This window comes from Trypanosoma equiperdum (assembly GCF_001457755.1).
Source record: "Trypanosoma equiperdum strain OVI genome assembly, contig: ctg_1480, whole genome shotgun sequence".
NCBI lineage: Eukaryota > Euglenozoa > Kinetoplastea > Trypanosomatida > Trypanosomatidae > Trypanosoma > Trypanosoma equiperdum.
Window position 1 is genome coordinate 284,851 of NW_027123483.1, and position 15,536 is coordinate 300,386.

Consider the following 15,536-nt stretch of genomic DNA (forward strand, 5'->3'; position numbering starts at 1 on the left):
GACGGCCGTGCGCCCTCTTCTCCCTCAGCACCTCCACACATGCAAAAAGTGCAAAACAAACAAACATGCGGTAAGTTGTGGTGAGAAAAGGAGAGTAGTCAAAGAAAAAAAATTAATCTCTAATTTCGATCATCGTAAACAAATACATGTGCACGACTCAATTTCTGCATGGCAAACTCTACTGCATTCAGCTCCTTCCCCACAGCCTCGTGCTGGGCCTTCTGAGAGGGAGTTTGCAGCTTACTGAAACCACGGGACTGATAATCTTTGTTGAGAGAATCCCAGCGCCGCTGTAATCCCTGTTTTAGTTGCTCGAGTTCCTCCCCAGACAACTCCGACCACCTCTCCTCGGCCTCACGTTTGGCAGCCTTCAGCCTCTCTACTAAAGCGTGTCGTTCCTCGATGTCGGCCTTCACTTCCTTCAGGTACTTGGGCACCTTACCGAAGTCAGCTCGATCAACCGCACGATTCATTGGAGTTGGAATACACTTTGTAGGAAGGGCAAGAACGTTCTCTACGGCATTCGCCACAACGTAGTTTTTTTCAGTCTTTACACCCATAACCGGCTTATCATACCTATTGGGAACGTCATCTTTCCGTTTCGAGGCATCTTTTTCGGCTTTGACAAACTTGGTAGCGTCCACGATTGGTACTCCGCGGCTGGCAGTACCGACACCTTCGTTTTTCTTGAGAAATTTACTAGGGTTGACGCTGCTGGAGGCCTCGCGACCGAATGTACCCGTTGGTTTCTTTGCTGGGTGCACAGACGGCTCCGTATTCTCGCCGCCTACGTTTGCCACCACTGCGCTTGTCCCATGGAAACCGAATGTGGATGCCGTCGGAGGGGCAGCAGTTCCCTTTCCGAGTTTTACTTTCCGCAGCGGTTGCGGTTGCACCGACTCCACATCTGGCTCGATCAGGTTGAAGACACTCTCACCCGACATCACACTTTCCAGTATGCTCCTTTATTCTTTCTTGATGTTGTCTCTCCTTCCTCGTCCCCACTTTCAAAGGAAGAAAGGAAGCAAACTTTTTACTCAAAGAAAATGGGAAAGCTGCAAAACCAAAAGCGGCGAAAACATCGTCAGTGTAGGTGCACTCAGGTAGACAAACTCAAACACACAGATGTTCAATTATGTGTCAACACTTTTTGTTTTTTTTTTACAAGAAATGGAGTCAGAAAAAATGCGAACGCCACAACAACTCCTAAAGTAACGATAAGATGTGTAGCGCTAACTTGGCACCCTCTGCTAGAATAACAAACAGGTAAAAGTGTCACAGCTACGAAAAAAAAATATTATATAAAGAGAGACCGTTATTCCACATCTACTCCGCACACCCCTCTCCTGCGGCCGTTCCATCATCATCAGCCATACCTTCTCCCTGGAGACTAATGGAAACAAGAAAGGAGTCAACCCTACGATTTAGGGATAGCTGAGATGTGACATGGACTCGATGGTGCCTCAGGAGGCGGTGGGGTGCGACAGTTCGGGGGGAACCGAATGCGTAACATTTTGTTTGGCCTGTAAGCCCGCTTTATCATCCACCACTGCGCTTTCATATTGTATCCCATGAGAAGCGGGAAAACGGCCAAAAAGCACAGTATTGATATTTCAAATGAGTTTGCATCGTGTGCAAGCGCCGAATGAACTCCCGGATGTTTCTTACTATAAAAGACGGTACAGTTTTCCCCCACGCGCAGCACTGGAATGGCTTGAAGGTACTCAGACTCAGTAATGGTATCATTGTAAAAGCGCTCCATCCAATTCCTGTAGGGCGAACCGGTTGTCGCCCTCGTTGACACGTACTTCTTGCCATCCACTTCGTACTCGTAGCGCAATGCGTAGCGAGGGACACTAATGTAACGGTAGTCAAGCCTTCTAAGCTCCAACAATTTCCCACGAGTTATGCCCCATTTCGAGTTCGCTTTATAGGAACTCAGAGCATCGTAGTAACAGCGTGTATTGACATATACAGCGTAGGCCATAAAGAGAGCCGGAATGCGCGTTTCTAAGGCCAGGTCCCACATCCATTGCGGTTGCTCCCTCCCTGTGAAAAGCTTGTAAATTCTACCGGACATTAGTGCACTACAGCTCACGTTACCTAATTCTGATACAAGAGTTTTATTCCCGCCCAAATACTGTACAAGAAGCAAGTCCTCTGGTTTTGGATAGGTGCCAGCAAGAAGGGGGAGAAAACGGCGTAAAGGGAGAAAGGACTATAACAAACTACAAAGGAAGGTGCGTACAAAACTGCAACACAAATATTTAAACACTCGGTTCACTCCTCGTGCAATTCATAACCAACCTTAAACACAAGCAAATGATAAATAGATCAAAAGTAACATGGGAAGAACCCTGTTTACTGCGGTGGGAAGAAGTGTTTAGCATCACATTTATCAAAGAGGGTGCAGAGCATGCACCCAAGCGGTTGTGAACCACCGGTAGGATGGGCACCACCAAGAGGACACTTTTCAGCCCCTGGACATTCCATTGGTTCCGGTTCCGTGCCTTCCCACTTCTTGTTGCAAGCATCGCACATATAACGGTTACCGAAAGACAGGTGCGTGGCAGGGTTACAACAGTACCGGCACTTGTAAAGCACGAAATCATGATTGTGCGAAGGGCAAAGAAAGTCGTCGTTGCAGTCCGAGCAGATAAGCTCGCTTGGTTTTTTGCAAGGTTCCCCGGAGATTGTCCGGGAGCACCAACGGTTGCCGCCGTAGTAAGGCTTCTCGCATCGACAACAGACATAGTAATACAAATCTTCAAGGGTTTTGTTTTCCATCTCGCGAAGCCTCCCTTCAGCATCCTTGGTAACAGCCCGGTACAAGTCGTTCATGTACGCAGAGAGCGGTGCAGCGGCATGACGGATGTGGGTTCCGCAGCCCGATGGGCAAACGGCGTACGTAAAAACAATATGTTCACCCTTCTCAACAAAACTTTTTGCGTGTGTCGAGAACTCAGCAAGGCAATCACGATGAAACGGATGGCCGCAGTCAAGTCGAACACCGTCGCCATCCTCAAAATCACAAAAGCAAATGGTGCACGCATCCTCCGCGGGGGTTAGCGGCACGCCAAGGAACTGGAGCTCGCGACCCTTAAAACCATCCAGGCACAACCAGGTGCCATTCATATGAAGAGCCAATTCGTCTTCTCGCAGCGCAAGGGTCATGCCAGTGTCGAGTGCAACAAAGCGTTCCTTAATTTTTAGTGGAAAAAGATTCTCCCGCACTTCCGCTTCCTCATTAACGGAAATCACGTCGCCGTTGTCGAGAAGAACGACAGCATAGCGATTATGGTGCCCCAACAGTTTGGACACAGGTCCTTTGGTTCCCACAATCTTGACCCCGCGAGTGAAGTGGAAAGCGTAAAGCTCGTGTCGGTCGTTGACAAATACAAATCCATGATCTGCTGCAGTAAGCTCTTTGATTTGCTGCCCAAGCTCTATGGTTTCCACCTCCTCACCAAGAGGATCAAATACATACAAGCAATCCACACCGCAACAGTACACCTTCTGACGGTGCACCAGCAAGCAATGAGCTGGGCCTGGGAGAAAGTGCTCAGTGCAGCCGCTTCTTCCGCCAAAATGCCGCAATACATTGGGAACGCTTCCGTTAATGAAGTAAAACTCGTCCTTGCCGAAGCATGTAACTGCAGAATCTGAACACAATGGGGTATCAAGCACAGTAAATTTGGGGTGCCCTGCCTCCAAACTCATTTGCTTCAGTACGGCTCCATCGAAAACGTAGGCCACGGCCATTTTGTTATGTACTCACTCCTTTTCGACGTGTTTCGCCTTTTCCCCCTCCTGCTTTACTCGCGAAACCGTTACTACGTAATGTTCCTACCCCTTGCGTGTCCCCGTTTGATACTGATTTCTTCGCGCAAAGATTCGGTGGCGCGATGGATCAGAGCGAAAGAGGAAAGTAAGGAAAAGAGAAAGTAAAGGATAAAATACAAGCGCACGCGTACACACATCAACTAAGATTTCCACCGAGTGGTCGACGGTCTTGTTTCTTCGCCTCTCCCCACACTCCTACACCATTGATCACGTGGTTTGCACAGCATTTTTGCTTCTTGATTTTCTTCAAGCCTCCCCTTCCGGGAGGGACATAGCTTCGAACGATAGTAATGTATCTGTGCAAACATCCAAGATTAAGGAAAAGAAAACGGGGTAAATATGACAAGATAAAGACATAATATTCAGCTGCGGTCACTACCGAAGCCCAGTGTGTTTTTCCGCACGCTCTCTCATCTCACGCAGCCGCTCAGCCGTCACAGTAAATATGCCAAGATCCAGCTCTTTCTTGGTGTTCTCATCCAATGACTCGCGGCTCACACCGTCCTGGAAGGTCTGCACACGACGCGAACTCGCACGGGCGCGACGCCATTCCTCCACAAAAATGCGCTTCACTTGACTCTCGTACTCTGCATCGTTTCCCCACCACGGGAGCATCGTGTCCGTTGTCACATGGCTCATTACTTGCGGACGCTTTTTCTCCTGAACCTTCGCCCGCATGAGTCCCTCGACATAGACGTATAGAAGAACAAAAACAGAGATTACAAAAACGTAGAGGACGCTCGACTCAAGCCGTATTTTATACACTTCTTCCGTGTTGTTCATCACCTCTGTAGCCGTGCGGGACGCAAGTCCGGCCACATCAGTTCGGTCTTGAACCGTATGCTTCGCCGTCAGCACTTCAATGTCTTCAGCAGTGATCTCCGCTGTCCTGAGTGCCCGTTGGCCCTCAGCTGCATCAAGTCCTTGCTCATCGTGACTTTCATTCTCCCTAACGAAATGCACACCCCCATCCTCACTAACACCAGAGGGGGGGCCGAAGGGTCGATCCACTTCAAGTGTCCCTCTGTTAAGGTTGTCAAGATCCCCAATGAGCAAAGGCCGCTCTGTGCCGTCTGTAAGTGTTGGTTTCTCTAACACCCTTACATCACCACTCTCCAACACTTCCAGCCGGACAGTTCGCAGGCCGTTCGCTTCCATAATCTCTTCGATATCCTCTAGTAGCAGGAGAGCTTCGTCATCATTGGTGGCAAGGCGTTCAGCCAAATCATCGCCAATGCGTGCCTTAACCTCCTCCAACTTACTGATGTAATCCTCCAAAGTAGATACGGGTATGAAACCCTTTATCTGGGCTCGGCCCTCCAGATAATTACGCGCCTCGTGTCGATCCACCTGAAAGTTGCCCAGGTTCACAATCTTGTTCTCAATAGTCTCCACCCCGTAATCCTTCATGACATCCTGATATGCGAGGCAAACTCTTAAAAAGTCCTCCGCATCACCACCTGCATCAGGGTGGGTCCTTCGACAGGCTAGGAGATATTTCAGTTTCATGAGCGCCAATGGAACACCTGGTTTGCACTCTAATAGTTGATAGCGCAGGGGAAATCTTTCATATTCCTTCCTCTTTTCTTCTGCCTCTGCTGATTCACAAGACCTGGCCTCAATGCTCTGATAATCCTTTGAAAGTTCGATAGCACCCGCCACACGTTGCAGCGAGGAGCATAAAAGTACCGATCTCGGCCGAAGCATGCAATGACAGCCGAAGGTAACTGCTCCAAATACTAGACAAACAAGCAAATAAAATTCAAGAATACACGTAACATTTTTACAACCACCGGCTTCTAGAAGAAAGACACACTCTCCGAAACGCAAGGTAGGGCAGTGACGTACACTACGCCGCTAAAGAAAACACAAACGAGAAACGCTTTGGGTTTCAAAAATTATTCTAAAGCGGCAAGAGGCAAAGCCCCGAGGCTTTTCGTGTCATACATACCGTCGTGAAGCACCTCCGCGGTGTGAACGGCATGGTGTGTGTTAGAATACAGAACCACAGCATTCACCTTCAGTTAATAGTAAAATGAAGCAGCGGCTGTCAACCCATTTGGCACCTAACTACATGACATTGGCAGCGAAAACACTTCACTCTACCGCACATCCACACACCCTACCTAACCTTGAAAATCGATTTGATAAAGCCAGCTTTTGAATCTTCGGCCTTTTGAAGGCCAACATCTGGTAGAGCACACCCAAGCTAAATGACCCCCGCTTCCTGCACTTGCAAAGAACCGACTGCTACAGAGTCCAGATGCGGGGGTCTACTCGTTCGGTTGGTTGATGGCAGTAAGTCTGCTTCGCAAACAGCTGTCCCCTTTCATACGCCGATTTGCTTAACCGTATAGATAACTGTTTCCCTGTCCCTCTCCTTTTTTTTTATGGGTAAAGCTCTGTTGCGGAAGGGTTTGGAAAGGTGGGTTAGTCCACGCAGGACCGTTATCCAACAGAAAAGGAAACGGTAGGGGGAATAGCACCTCATTACCTTCACTGAATGATACCAGTGGAAGAGCCGGACGGGCCCAAACACACGTGACGTGCTGCCGCAGTAACACACGTCGCGGGACTACGCTCAACACACACACACACACACACCATCACGGAGACCGCCATCTGAGCTCCTTCATTTCCTCTTCATTCTGCGTTGATGGCTCTGCTGGCATCTGAAGCACAGCGCAAGCGTACGGCGACCCCACACGGTTTAAGAAACGCATACGCGGTGTGCGAAGATCGCCACAAGTCCTGTGATATCTTCGACCGCCTTCCGATAGAGGGTGGATGCAGTCGTTCAATGAAGCATTGCCTGGTACCCTCCAACCCCAGCAGGCAACTGAGCCAGAAGTAGGTAGTGCAGCAGCAACCGATGCACTTAATAAAACCCTCCCGCATAGAAGCACTCTGTACACGACTTTCAACCTGAGTCGACCCCACAAAAAATGAAGTAGTGGATCTCGATCAGCGTATCACCCACGTATTTGCTCTCAGTTTCGGGGAGGGGGGGAACTTCACGCAAGCGACAGCTTGGCATGTTGGCTCCCCGTAAAACGCCACATGGGAACTCTGCACCGAGGTTAGTCACGGATTTATGTCAGCCCTTCTGAACATGAAAGATCAAATGAAGTAAGAGTTGCTACGCTGTCGTTCGGCCTCTCCGTAACCCGTTTTCACCATAACCATACCATAACCCACTGGCACCAGCCCTAACTTGAAATTTAGAAAGCACGTGATTATCACAACCCGTAGCAAGATGGAAATGAAGAGACACGCAGCGGTTGATAGGGCAAGTGTTGCCCAAACGATATCGAATCGCAGCAAATTTAATGGGAATACGCCACCTGCATCTTCCGCTAAGGAGCAAAAAGATGTGTGGACACACAGCACAAACTAAGACGATAAGAAATAGAATCTTTAAGGAAGAAAACGTTATGTAGGAAAATCACTTGTTTCTATGGGATTTAGTCTACTAAAGTGCGAATATGCGCGTTAGATCTACTGCTGGCGGCTGGAAGCAGAGGGTATTGTAGAAGAAGATCGCATCATCTGGACCTCGTTGTTCTGCCAGTTTTCATTCGGGTCGTAGTACATGTGATGTACTTTTCGTTGTGACTGATTGGTTTGCCGGCTGCTACTACCGATGCGTGGACTGCCATTCGACGAGGATCCAGCGTAATTGGACTCCATATACTGCCATCCTTCAAGTGGTTGTGAAGAGGCTTGTCCTTGATAACGGACACCACCACGGATGTCCCGCTCCAACGCACGCGCTGCCTTTCTCCCGGACTCAAGCCCACTGTAATACATCTTGTGTCCCACAAATAAACTCAAGGGAATCAGCAGGAGGAGAAAGATAAGGTACCAAAAACGGCGAGCGCATGGGGACTGAAGTCTTCCATCTTCAACCATGTTGACGGAGGGACGTCTAAATACCTCCTTGTCTGCAATCACAACACTCTCTATTATATCGGGTAAGAGAGCCGCGGCATAGTGGAAATTGTTCATCAGCACCACAAGGCAGTAGTTCCTATTAGGAGAAGTGATCGTCACCTTCGTGGTGTACAGATTATTAACCCGTTTGACTACATCAAGCACGATGAGGGAGCAGTCAACAAATGGAAGCATACGGCAGAGCCGAGAGCGCAAATCGCTTTGAGGGTTTGTAGACATGCGTATCTCAAGTGTGAGATTGTTGAACCCAAAATTTTCGGCAGATTGATCTATGTAACTTTCCCCGTATTTACATTGATCTGACAGCTCAATCAAGCGCGGTTGTACTCCAAGCTCCCTGAGAGAGACGTTGTTCAAGTCACTAATAAGCGTGTCATTTGGTTGCGCCTCCCAGCTGTCGAAAATGTCCTTCACCCTGTTGTATGAGGCAGTGGCCTCTTTGGAGTCTCCCGTGAACCACGCACGCGCCACAACAATGACATCGGGTTGCGACTTGTAAGCGTTTGCCTTCACATTTCGATCCGTATGACGGCGGAGGTACTTGTCAACATTCTCCCGAAAACGGGGAGTTAATACCACATCTCCAACATCACGTAGAACTAACTCTCGGACAATCTTTAACGTGACATTCTCAGCATCCGCTAAAAGCGCGGTGTTGAGTGCAAAGAAGGCCAGAAGCCAAAGGGACTTCGCCCTAACAATCATCTGCTACTGCCCCTCTTTTCGCTTGTTCTTCCAGTCGCCGACTTACGTGGTCGATAACTTGTGTTCCTCTTTTCTTTCTCAATATATATGAATTGGCTAACCTTTAAAGAAGGAAAATAGAAACACTTTTCATTCTCACAGCGTAAGGTATAACTTCGTGAAGATACCATAAAAGCGAAGAAAATCCCTTTCCCATCACGCCCTTAAATTTTTTCTTAATGACGTGTCTGAAGCCCTGGCCGCCAATCGCAAGTGAACCCCAAATACGACAAAGGAGAAAAACGGTCCACAACAACATAATACACACTCAGAACCTCGATACTCCGACATTAGAGAGGGAAAACGTGGCAAACAAAAAAGAACGACCCGCAGCCACGGACAGTGAAACACTTACCTGTCAAGCTGTATTTACACTTTGCTGTACTAAACGAAGTGCCAGTTCTGCCTGAAGCTCCGTGATTATTGCCGTGTCTTTCTCAAGCAAAGGGAAAAGAAGACACCTCTTGAGCAATTCCCCTAGGCGCTGTAGGGATTTGAGAAAGAGCTCAACCTCCTGAGCGGTTACATGTCTTTGTTTCATGGCCTTCCGAATAACAAAAAACACTCTCTTCTTCAATTTCTCAACCAAGCCACCTGGGACCGCAGTTATGAGGGGAGAAAAATATAAAACCTCCAAACACATAAGCGCTTCAATGCACTCGACGACGCTCATGTCACCGGTATCCACGTAAAGTTGCGCAAAAAGGGCCTCCCACACCTTCCCATTGTTCCCAATGATTCCAACATCTTCGGCCGAAGCACTGGAGTTGAGGCGTGCCACTAAAATTGTAAGAAAAAGCAAACTTTCACCCTTACTGAGCTCCACTATACGGAATTCCTTCGAAATAACACGGCAGATTTTCATGAAAGTCTTTAACGTCACATCTTCACACCTCAATGCGGAAAGCAGCGTCGATGTCCGCACGTCACTGAGTTCTATCTCAGAGCAAGCATCGAGACGTTTAACAATCTCCACACAAACTATAAACGGCCTCTCGTAAGCTGTAGTGTCGATTAGGGGTAGTATCTGAAGACATTCATTCACCGACATCTGCGGTAGGATATCATTGAGACGCTTCACACAAGCCTTGAAAAGGCGGCCACACTCTGAGGGACGACAAGCAATAGGCGAGCCTGCGCTGTTAAGCTTCGACATGATCCACCCTAGAGTTCTGGAATCGACAGTATCACCGCGGATCACAGTATTCCTTAGGTGGTTAAGAAGAGCGACGATGTTATCCTCAATCCGCCAACTGGCACAAGGTTGAAATGTCGTAGAAACCATCATCTCAAATAACATCAGAGCACCCACCGTGCTGAGTTGAAGGATCGAATCGGATGAAAACGAAATGGACCCGATCTCCTCCACAGCTACCGAAGGCTTCTCCCCCATAAGCTTAGTGTACAAGGCGACTACATTGACGTTAGGGTCCCCCGTGAGGGGGGACGCATTCGACTCATGAGGTGAAGCGGGCGGTAGACAAGTGGTATTTTTGAATTTCAAAAATGTTGAAAACTTCTGAAGCAATGTACGTTCACCCTGCGTCATGCTGGGAGCCATGGCTTCCAGCGCTCCTAACGCGGCCACGTCAAGTGCATCAACGACCGTGCGTGATCGAACCAGTACGCTCAAAGTGGACAACGCTTGTGAAGGGGTTGAACAGTTCCAGTATCTGCTATCTACGAGTTGCTGATGATAACGACTCACCTGACATCGATCGGCGGCCGTCCGATATGCAGTTCCGCAGCGCATCGATGAAGATACAGTGAACATTCCCGTAGCCGACTAACCCAGAAGGAGCGCAGGAAAAAAAAGCATAAAGGAAAGAAAGACAGGAGAGAGTGAAAACACTGCGAGCTGAGTCGTTATCAAGCTGCCGAGAACCACAACCAAGATAACGGAAAATATCTGGTCACATGGAACTCTACTTCAGCACCAGCAGCATGATGATGCGCTCATGATGTTCAGAAAAAATAAAGTAAATACTTGTACCAATAAATGAGTGTTAAGGACAAGCCCATCAGCGGCCTACTTCTTGGGTTTGCTTTTGGGAACAGGGACGCGCTCCTGGGGCTGGGTCATGAAGAGCTGTACGTGGCACGGGCTGCGCATGTACGGCGTTATGCGGCCATGGGCACGGAACGTACGGCGACGCACGCGAGGGGCCTGATCCACCTGAACGTGTTTAATGACCATCTTTCCGGGGTCGAGTCCCTTCTCGATGGCATTTGCCTCAGCATTCTTCAACAATGAGAGCATCGCTACAACGGACTTGCGTGGCCAGCGTCCCTTCGTCTGTCCCCACTCCTTGGCTTGTGCCGTATTGCCAATCTTTCCATTGTAACGCTTGAAGGGAATGCAGCGGGTTTTGGCGAGGACCTGCCGATACAACTGCTGGGCCTTACGCAGCTTCATGCCGTTGATCACATTAGCCGTCTCGAAGGTGTTCTTGTAGTGGCAGCGGAGGTCGGCGATCTTCGCCTTGGCTGTCTTCGAGGAAACCTGTGGCTTGCGGGAGTAATGCACCATGGCCTAATCCCTACCCCTTGCAACAGAAATCAAACATACCGAATGACAATCATAATAATATAGAAAAGTGAGAACAAAGGAAAGGATGGCCAAGAAATGAGAAGACAGCATACGGGTGGAATGACAGGCTCGCTCCGTACGCATACCTACTTAACATTAAGAGGGGGAAAACCTCGCTAGAAACTACGCTGAGTCATACCGTCAACAGTTTGGTTGCTCTAGTGTGAACGCCGCGGTTGGTCGCGGCGGCGAGCAGCGTAAGCTGCTGCCTTCTCTTCACGTTTTTTGATACTTTTCTCCCTTTCTACACACAACGTGGAGGCCATCGTAGAAAGCGTTACAACTGTCAACCCGTTTTCCTTGCGAACAATGAAGAAATTAGTCTGTGACGCTGCAAAATGAGCCAACCCCCCAAAGGGTACCAACGCTTCTTGAATGTCCTCGGGCACAAAAGGCGCCCACTTGTTTACTGGGATAGATGTCTTACCCACAGGAAAGTGCTCTAACAGTTTGGCCACCAACTGCGGTTCGCTCAACCTATTGCAAGACCCGCCATAGGAAGACCCCTGAGGAGGCGGGGAACCCCTCTGCGGCCGTCCGTCACGGGGGCCACCAAAACGATGCTGAGGTTGGTGGGGTCGTTGGCGATATTCGCGTGGAGGTTGCCGACCATAATTTCCTCCTGATTGTAAGCGAACGGCACTAGTGGCAGTGATAAATGTAGTTAGGCGGAGAGCCCTCATAACCTTGTCGGAACGCTTCTAATCGTTGAACAACTGGAGGGAGGAAGTCAAAGAATAAAAAATCGGGGGTAAAATGAAATATGAGCGGAAACTGCAGCATATACTCGGTGCATGAAAATGTTTGAAAAGTACGAAAATAACGGGCACCACACGCACCACACTACGATTGAGCAACGTGCATACTCACTCGAGGGATGGGAGTTTTGTGAGCGGTTATACAACGGCAAAAAACTACAGCGACCACGGGCATGCATTGCACTTGTCAAAACGCCCTTCCTTCACCCATCACAAATGATATATGCTTTACTTTGCTCTTCCATGGATGCCCTACGTAGTACAACAACATCATTAAAAAAATGCAACACTCAAAAATATTGAGGAGCTTAGGAATCTGAAGCACAAGTAAGAAAGCAAATAAAGTATGTCAACGTGGGAATTAACAAGAACTCCGTATCTTCAAAAACGCCCACAACGCACTGAAGTGCGGCAATTCCCTAGCACATTTTCACAAATACCGTCTACTAAGTTATGAATAGAAGGGGGAAAGTGGTGGTACGAATAGAATCAACTGAAAGCGGGCACATAAAAAATAATTCTTGACCTGAAATCACCGAACATGTGCCACAGGTCACCAAGCCCCACGCAAAGCATAAAAACAACCACCACCCGCCGGTTGCGTCGCCTACACGAAAATGCAGCCGTACGGAAGGGCCGAGCGTGTTGGGAGTACAGTCAGTAAGGGGGGAATCCAAGCCATTCTATACCACAAGAATAAAGTCCCGCAAAAAAAAAAAAAAGAGAAATGATAACTTGTTTGGGTGTCGGTTTCGGGTCGCGGTAGAGGACCCCAAATACCGCCGACCTATTGCGTAAAAACCTGATTCATGCAAGTACGGGTGCGGTCCGGGTTTTCCTTAAGGAACAAAAAAGGGCCACAAACAACAAAGAGAAGCTTCCCTACAAGGGAAATGCCACCATTAAACAACCTCGAAACACGAGCATCAATAAAATGGAGGGTAATAAGCATCAGAATTACGAAAAGGGCGTTACTTTTGATCCTCCCCCTCCTCAAAACACCCTTTCGTAGCCCGGGCACCAGATTCGAAAACCGTGCACCGCTATAAGTATCCCCGAGAACAAAAACAGTAATCAAAAAAACACAACTGATTTTTCTTCGTCCACCCCCGATGTGCGGCCAACCCACCTCTACCAAACGCAAATACAGAGGTTCCAAAATCTTTCCCACCTCAAGTAGCACCACTACTGTCACGCCCTCGCTAGGCCGTCCCAAAAGGGCAACATAGGAATAGGGGAAGTCCCTTACAACCCTCAGTCTCCTAGTACCGCACAAAAGAAGGAAAGCAGTCGCCGCACGGGCCAATAGGTGGTGATCTCGCCTATCAGGCACACATCAACATATATATATATATATATATATATTCACTACCTCAGTGATAAGGACACAGTATTTTACCCAGACCCAACCACTGCACCAACACACGACCTGAATAATTGGAAAACGTTTTCATCCTGCCACTCGACTACTGGCCTCCCTTCTGGCTCGCGTAAAGATCCTTAAACGGATCCACAGTATTGCTACCGCAATTACCTCGACCCCATGATGCTGACGAATCACTCCACGAGGGAACGATGCCCGCCGCAGACTGCGGTTGCATCGAACCCGGTGCAGGGCTGGGGGCCTCCCACGTCAATGAATTCCCTGTCGGTTGTTGGCCGAAGAAGTTTTGACCAACAGGAACCCCGGTTGGGAAAGTGTAGGTCATGTTTGGGTTCGCCTCAGTTTGAATAAGGGGCCCCTCCATCTGGGTACCTTGAGGTATTGTGGACGGGTTATAAGATGTTTGTTGATGAGAGTCGGTGACAGGAGGAGGTACAAACAGATCATCAATTGAGAAACCAGACTCTTTTTTGGGCTCAGTGACCGGAGGTGCTCCTGTCTCTGTGGTGTCAAGCGCCTTCTCAGTCCCCACTGGTGAGTATATTGCCATTGTGCCATCTGAAGTTGTCGCCTTCAGTGGGGTCTTTTCATCGGCAGTTATACCCAGACTCTCGAGCGTCTCGGTTATGTCCTCGTGAGCTATGCTACTCAAACGGACTTCTCTCTCCAGGCTCTCTAATAAAGACCCGGGAAGCGCCTTTAGGGGTGGAGGAGGTTCGTCAAACATCCTTTTTGAGTTTGCGATTGATTCGAAAAGTAAGCGCAGTCTCTCTCCCACTACAGTGTATTCCCGATACCGCCTTACCCAATCCTTTTTCTGCTGAAGAGTAAACCCACTAAAGCCGTCAAGTATAAAGATTGCCCGGTCTGAAAGTATCTGATAGAGTAGCTTCCCATCGTTCACCAGCCTTTGAAAAGCCTCCATCGTGCAAAAGTTGTCAACTATAGCCTCCTTGTACTGTACCTCGACAAGTGCAGAAAGTTGCACCAACAGCGACTCAAAGACGGGGCCAAGAGTGTCAACATCGAGGGACCGAAGAAAAACGCCAAATTCACTGTTTTCCATACGTTTAGAAGCACCTAGCTTCCGTTGAGAAGAGGAACGCTCCTCGAGGTAATACATATACTGGCGGATAAACACACTTTGTACGGCCCCTTCGGAACTCTCTGAAAGGTCCTTTATGTTGCGAAAGCAAAAAATATTACGGTTTTGCTGTATACAATTATTCACCTCGTCCGAACCATCCTTCATTAAGCGATGAAACGTCACCAACGTTTTCAATACAACGATCCAGTTGTGTGTATGAAGACGCTTCTCAAACTCAGAAACAATGTACTCGCATGTGTTGCGACCTTTGTGAGTTTTCTGGCTACTATATCCGCGTGTCGCGGCCAAAACCCGCTGCATGTGCTTCTCCTTAGGGGCCTTAAGCTTGTGACTTGTAACTTTGTATATGGCACGATCCAGTTCATTTCCCGTCACACGCGTAAGCCCAATTATTGCTTTTTCTTTTAGGTACCCAGCACCCCTTTTCAACTCATTCGTGTCTTTAGAGTTCATCGAACCGATGTTGCGATGTAATTAACTTTGAGCCTTTCGGCAACCTGACTACACGAGACACAATCGCAGGGGAAAAAAGGGGGAAATAGGGTAGGTTAGGCACCAGCATCCAGGTAAATTCTCAAACTTCGAATTTGGAGGGGGACATCGAAGCGTTCGGTTTTTGACACTTTTGCTTACACGTTATTCGCAAGATTCCTCTTACCGCAAGGTAGATATTAAAACAAAAGCTTCGGCAAATTCTGCGCCGACCAGTACAGCAGTGGGTCCAATCACTGTGGTTGGAAGAGAACATCAGATCCATACACACTCGTTGGGAATAACCAGGCAGGAGAGGGGTTATTGTTAACCACAAAAATAAAAGTAATTTTCGTGAGATCAACCGCCGGTACTGGCCTACGCACAAATGCAATATGCAGCAATCTACTTTTACTTAACCTCGCCTTTAAAAAATAACAAAGAATATGGAAACAGTGAACAATATCTAAGTATCCTTGGATGGTCGAGATGGGCACTCACAGGCAGCTATGATAAATTTCAGCACCACAACCGCCGTCTAACATAAAGAAATGTGCTCCGCTCACCCATCAGGGTGTATACAGACACTTCAAGGGCAATCATGTAATGTTGCCATTTGTTCAGCACTTGCAATCAAAACACCACCAGCGCTCACTTCAACAAAGCAGAACCCCCCCCCCCCCC

General features: G+C 48.4%; 9 protein-coding genes across 9 annotated transcripts; all 9 read right to left on the reverse strand.

Annotated features, from left to right (window-relative positions):
- Positions 1-119: 119 nt before the first annotated feature.
- TEOVI_000494300 (Calmodulin-binding, putative) lies at positions 120-944 on the reverse strand (the record flags this gene model as incomplete). The annotated part of the gene is made up of 1 exon (XM_067221776.1): positions 120-944. The coding sequence occupies one exon, from the start codon at positions 942-944 to the stop codon at positions 120-122; it is 825 nt and encodes a 274-aa protein (XP_067077877.1).
- A 473-nt stretch (positions 945-1,417) lies between these two features.
- On the reverse strand, positions 1,418-2,080 carry TEOVI_000494400 (uncharacterized protein; the record flags this gene model as incomplete). The annotated part of the gene is made up of 1 exon (XM_067221777.1): positions 1,418-2,080. One exon carries the CDS (start codon positions 2,078-2,080, stop codon positions 1,418-1,420), a length of 663 nt encoding a protein of 220 aa, XP_067077878.1.
- A 281-nt stretch (positions 2,081-2,361) lies between these two features.
- Positions 2,362-3,762, reverse strand: TEOVI_000494500 (Ring finger domain containing protein, putative; the record flags this gene model as incomplete). Its single annotated transcript, XM_067221778.1, has 1 exon — positions 2,362-3,762. One exon carries the CDS (start codon positions 3,760-3,762, stop codon positions 2,362-2,364), a length of 1,401 nt encoding a protein of 466 aa, XP_067077879.1.
- A 456-nt stretch (positions 3,763-4,218) lies between these two features.
- On the reverse strand, positions 4,219-5,550 carry TEOVI_000494600 (uncharacterized protein; the record flags this gene model as incomplete). The annotated part of the gene is made up of 1 exon (XM_067221779.1): positions 4,219-5,550. One exon carries the CDS (start codon positions 5,548-5,550, stop codon positions 4,219-4,221), a length of 1,332 nt encoding a protein of 443 aa, XP_067077880.1.
- A 1,791-nt stretch (positions 5,551-7,341) lies between these two features.
- TEOVI_000494700 (uncharacterized protein) lies at positions 7,342-8,502 on the reverse strand (the record flags this gene model as incomplete). The annotated part of the gene is made up of 1 exon (XM_067221780.1): positions 7,342-8,502. The coding sequence occupies one exon, from the start codon at positions 8,500-8,502 to the stop codon at positions 7,342-7,344; it is 1,161 nt and encodes a 386-aa protein (XP_067077881.1).
- Positions 8,503-8,899: 397 nt separating this feature from the next.
- TEOVI_000494800 (uncharacterized protein) lies at positions 8,900-10,315 on the reverse strand (the record flags this gene model as incomplete). The annotated part of the gene is made up of 1 exon (XM_067221781.1): positions 8,900-10,315. One exon carries the CDS (start codon positions 10,313-10,315, stop codon positions 8,900-8,902), a length of 1,416 nt encoding a protein of 471 aa, XP_067077882.1.
- A 255-nt stretch (positions 10,316-10,570) lies between these two features.
- TEOVI_000494900 (60S ribosomal protein L17, putative) lies at positions 10,571-11,071 on the reverse strand (the record flags this gene model as incomplete). Its single annotated transcript, XM_067221782.1, has 1 exon — positions 10,571-11,071. One exon carries the CDS (start codon positions 11,069-11,071, stop codon positions 10,571-10,573), a length of 501 nt encoding a protein of 166 aa, XP_067077883.1.
- Positions 11,072-11,289: 218 nt separating this feature from the next.
- Positions 11,290-11,814, reverse strand: TEOVI_000495000 (uncharacterized protein; the record flags this gene model as incomplete). The annotated part of the gene is made up of 1 exon (XM_067221783.1): positions 11,290-11,814. One exon carries the CDS (start codon positions 11,812-11,814, stop codon positions 11,290-11,292), a length of 525 nt encoding a protein of 174 aa, XP_067077884.1.
- Positions 11,815-13,355: 1,541 nt separating this feature from the next.
- TEOVI_000495100 (clathrin coat assembly protein, putative) lies at positions 13,356-14,834 on the reverse strand (the record flags this gene model as incomplete). Its single annotated transcript, XM_067221784.1, has 1 exon — positions 13,356-14,834. The coding sequence occupies one exon, from the start codon at positions 14,832-14,834 to the stop codon at positions 13,356-13,358; it is 1,479 nt and encodes a 492-aa protein (XP_067077885.1).
- Positions 14,835-15,536: the final 702 nt, after the last annotated feature.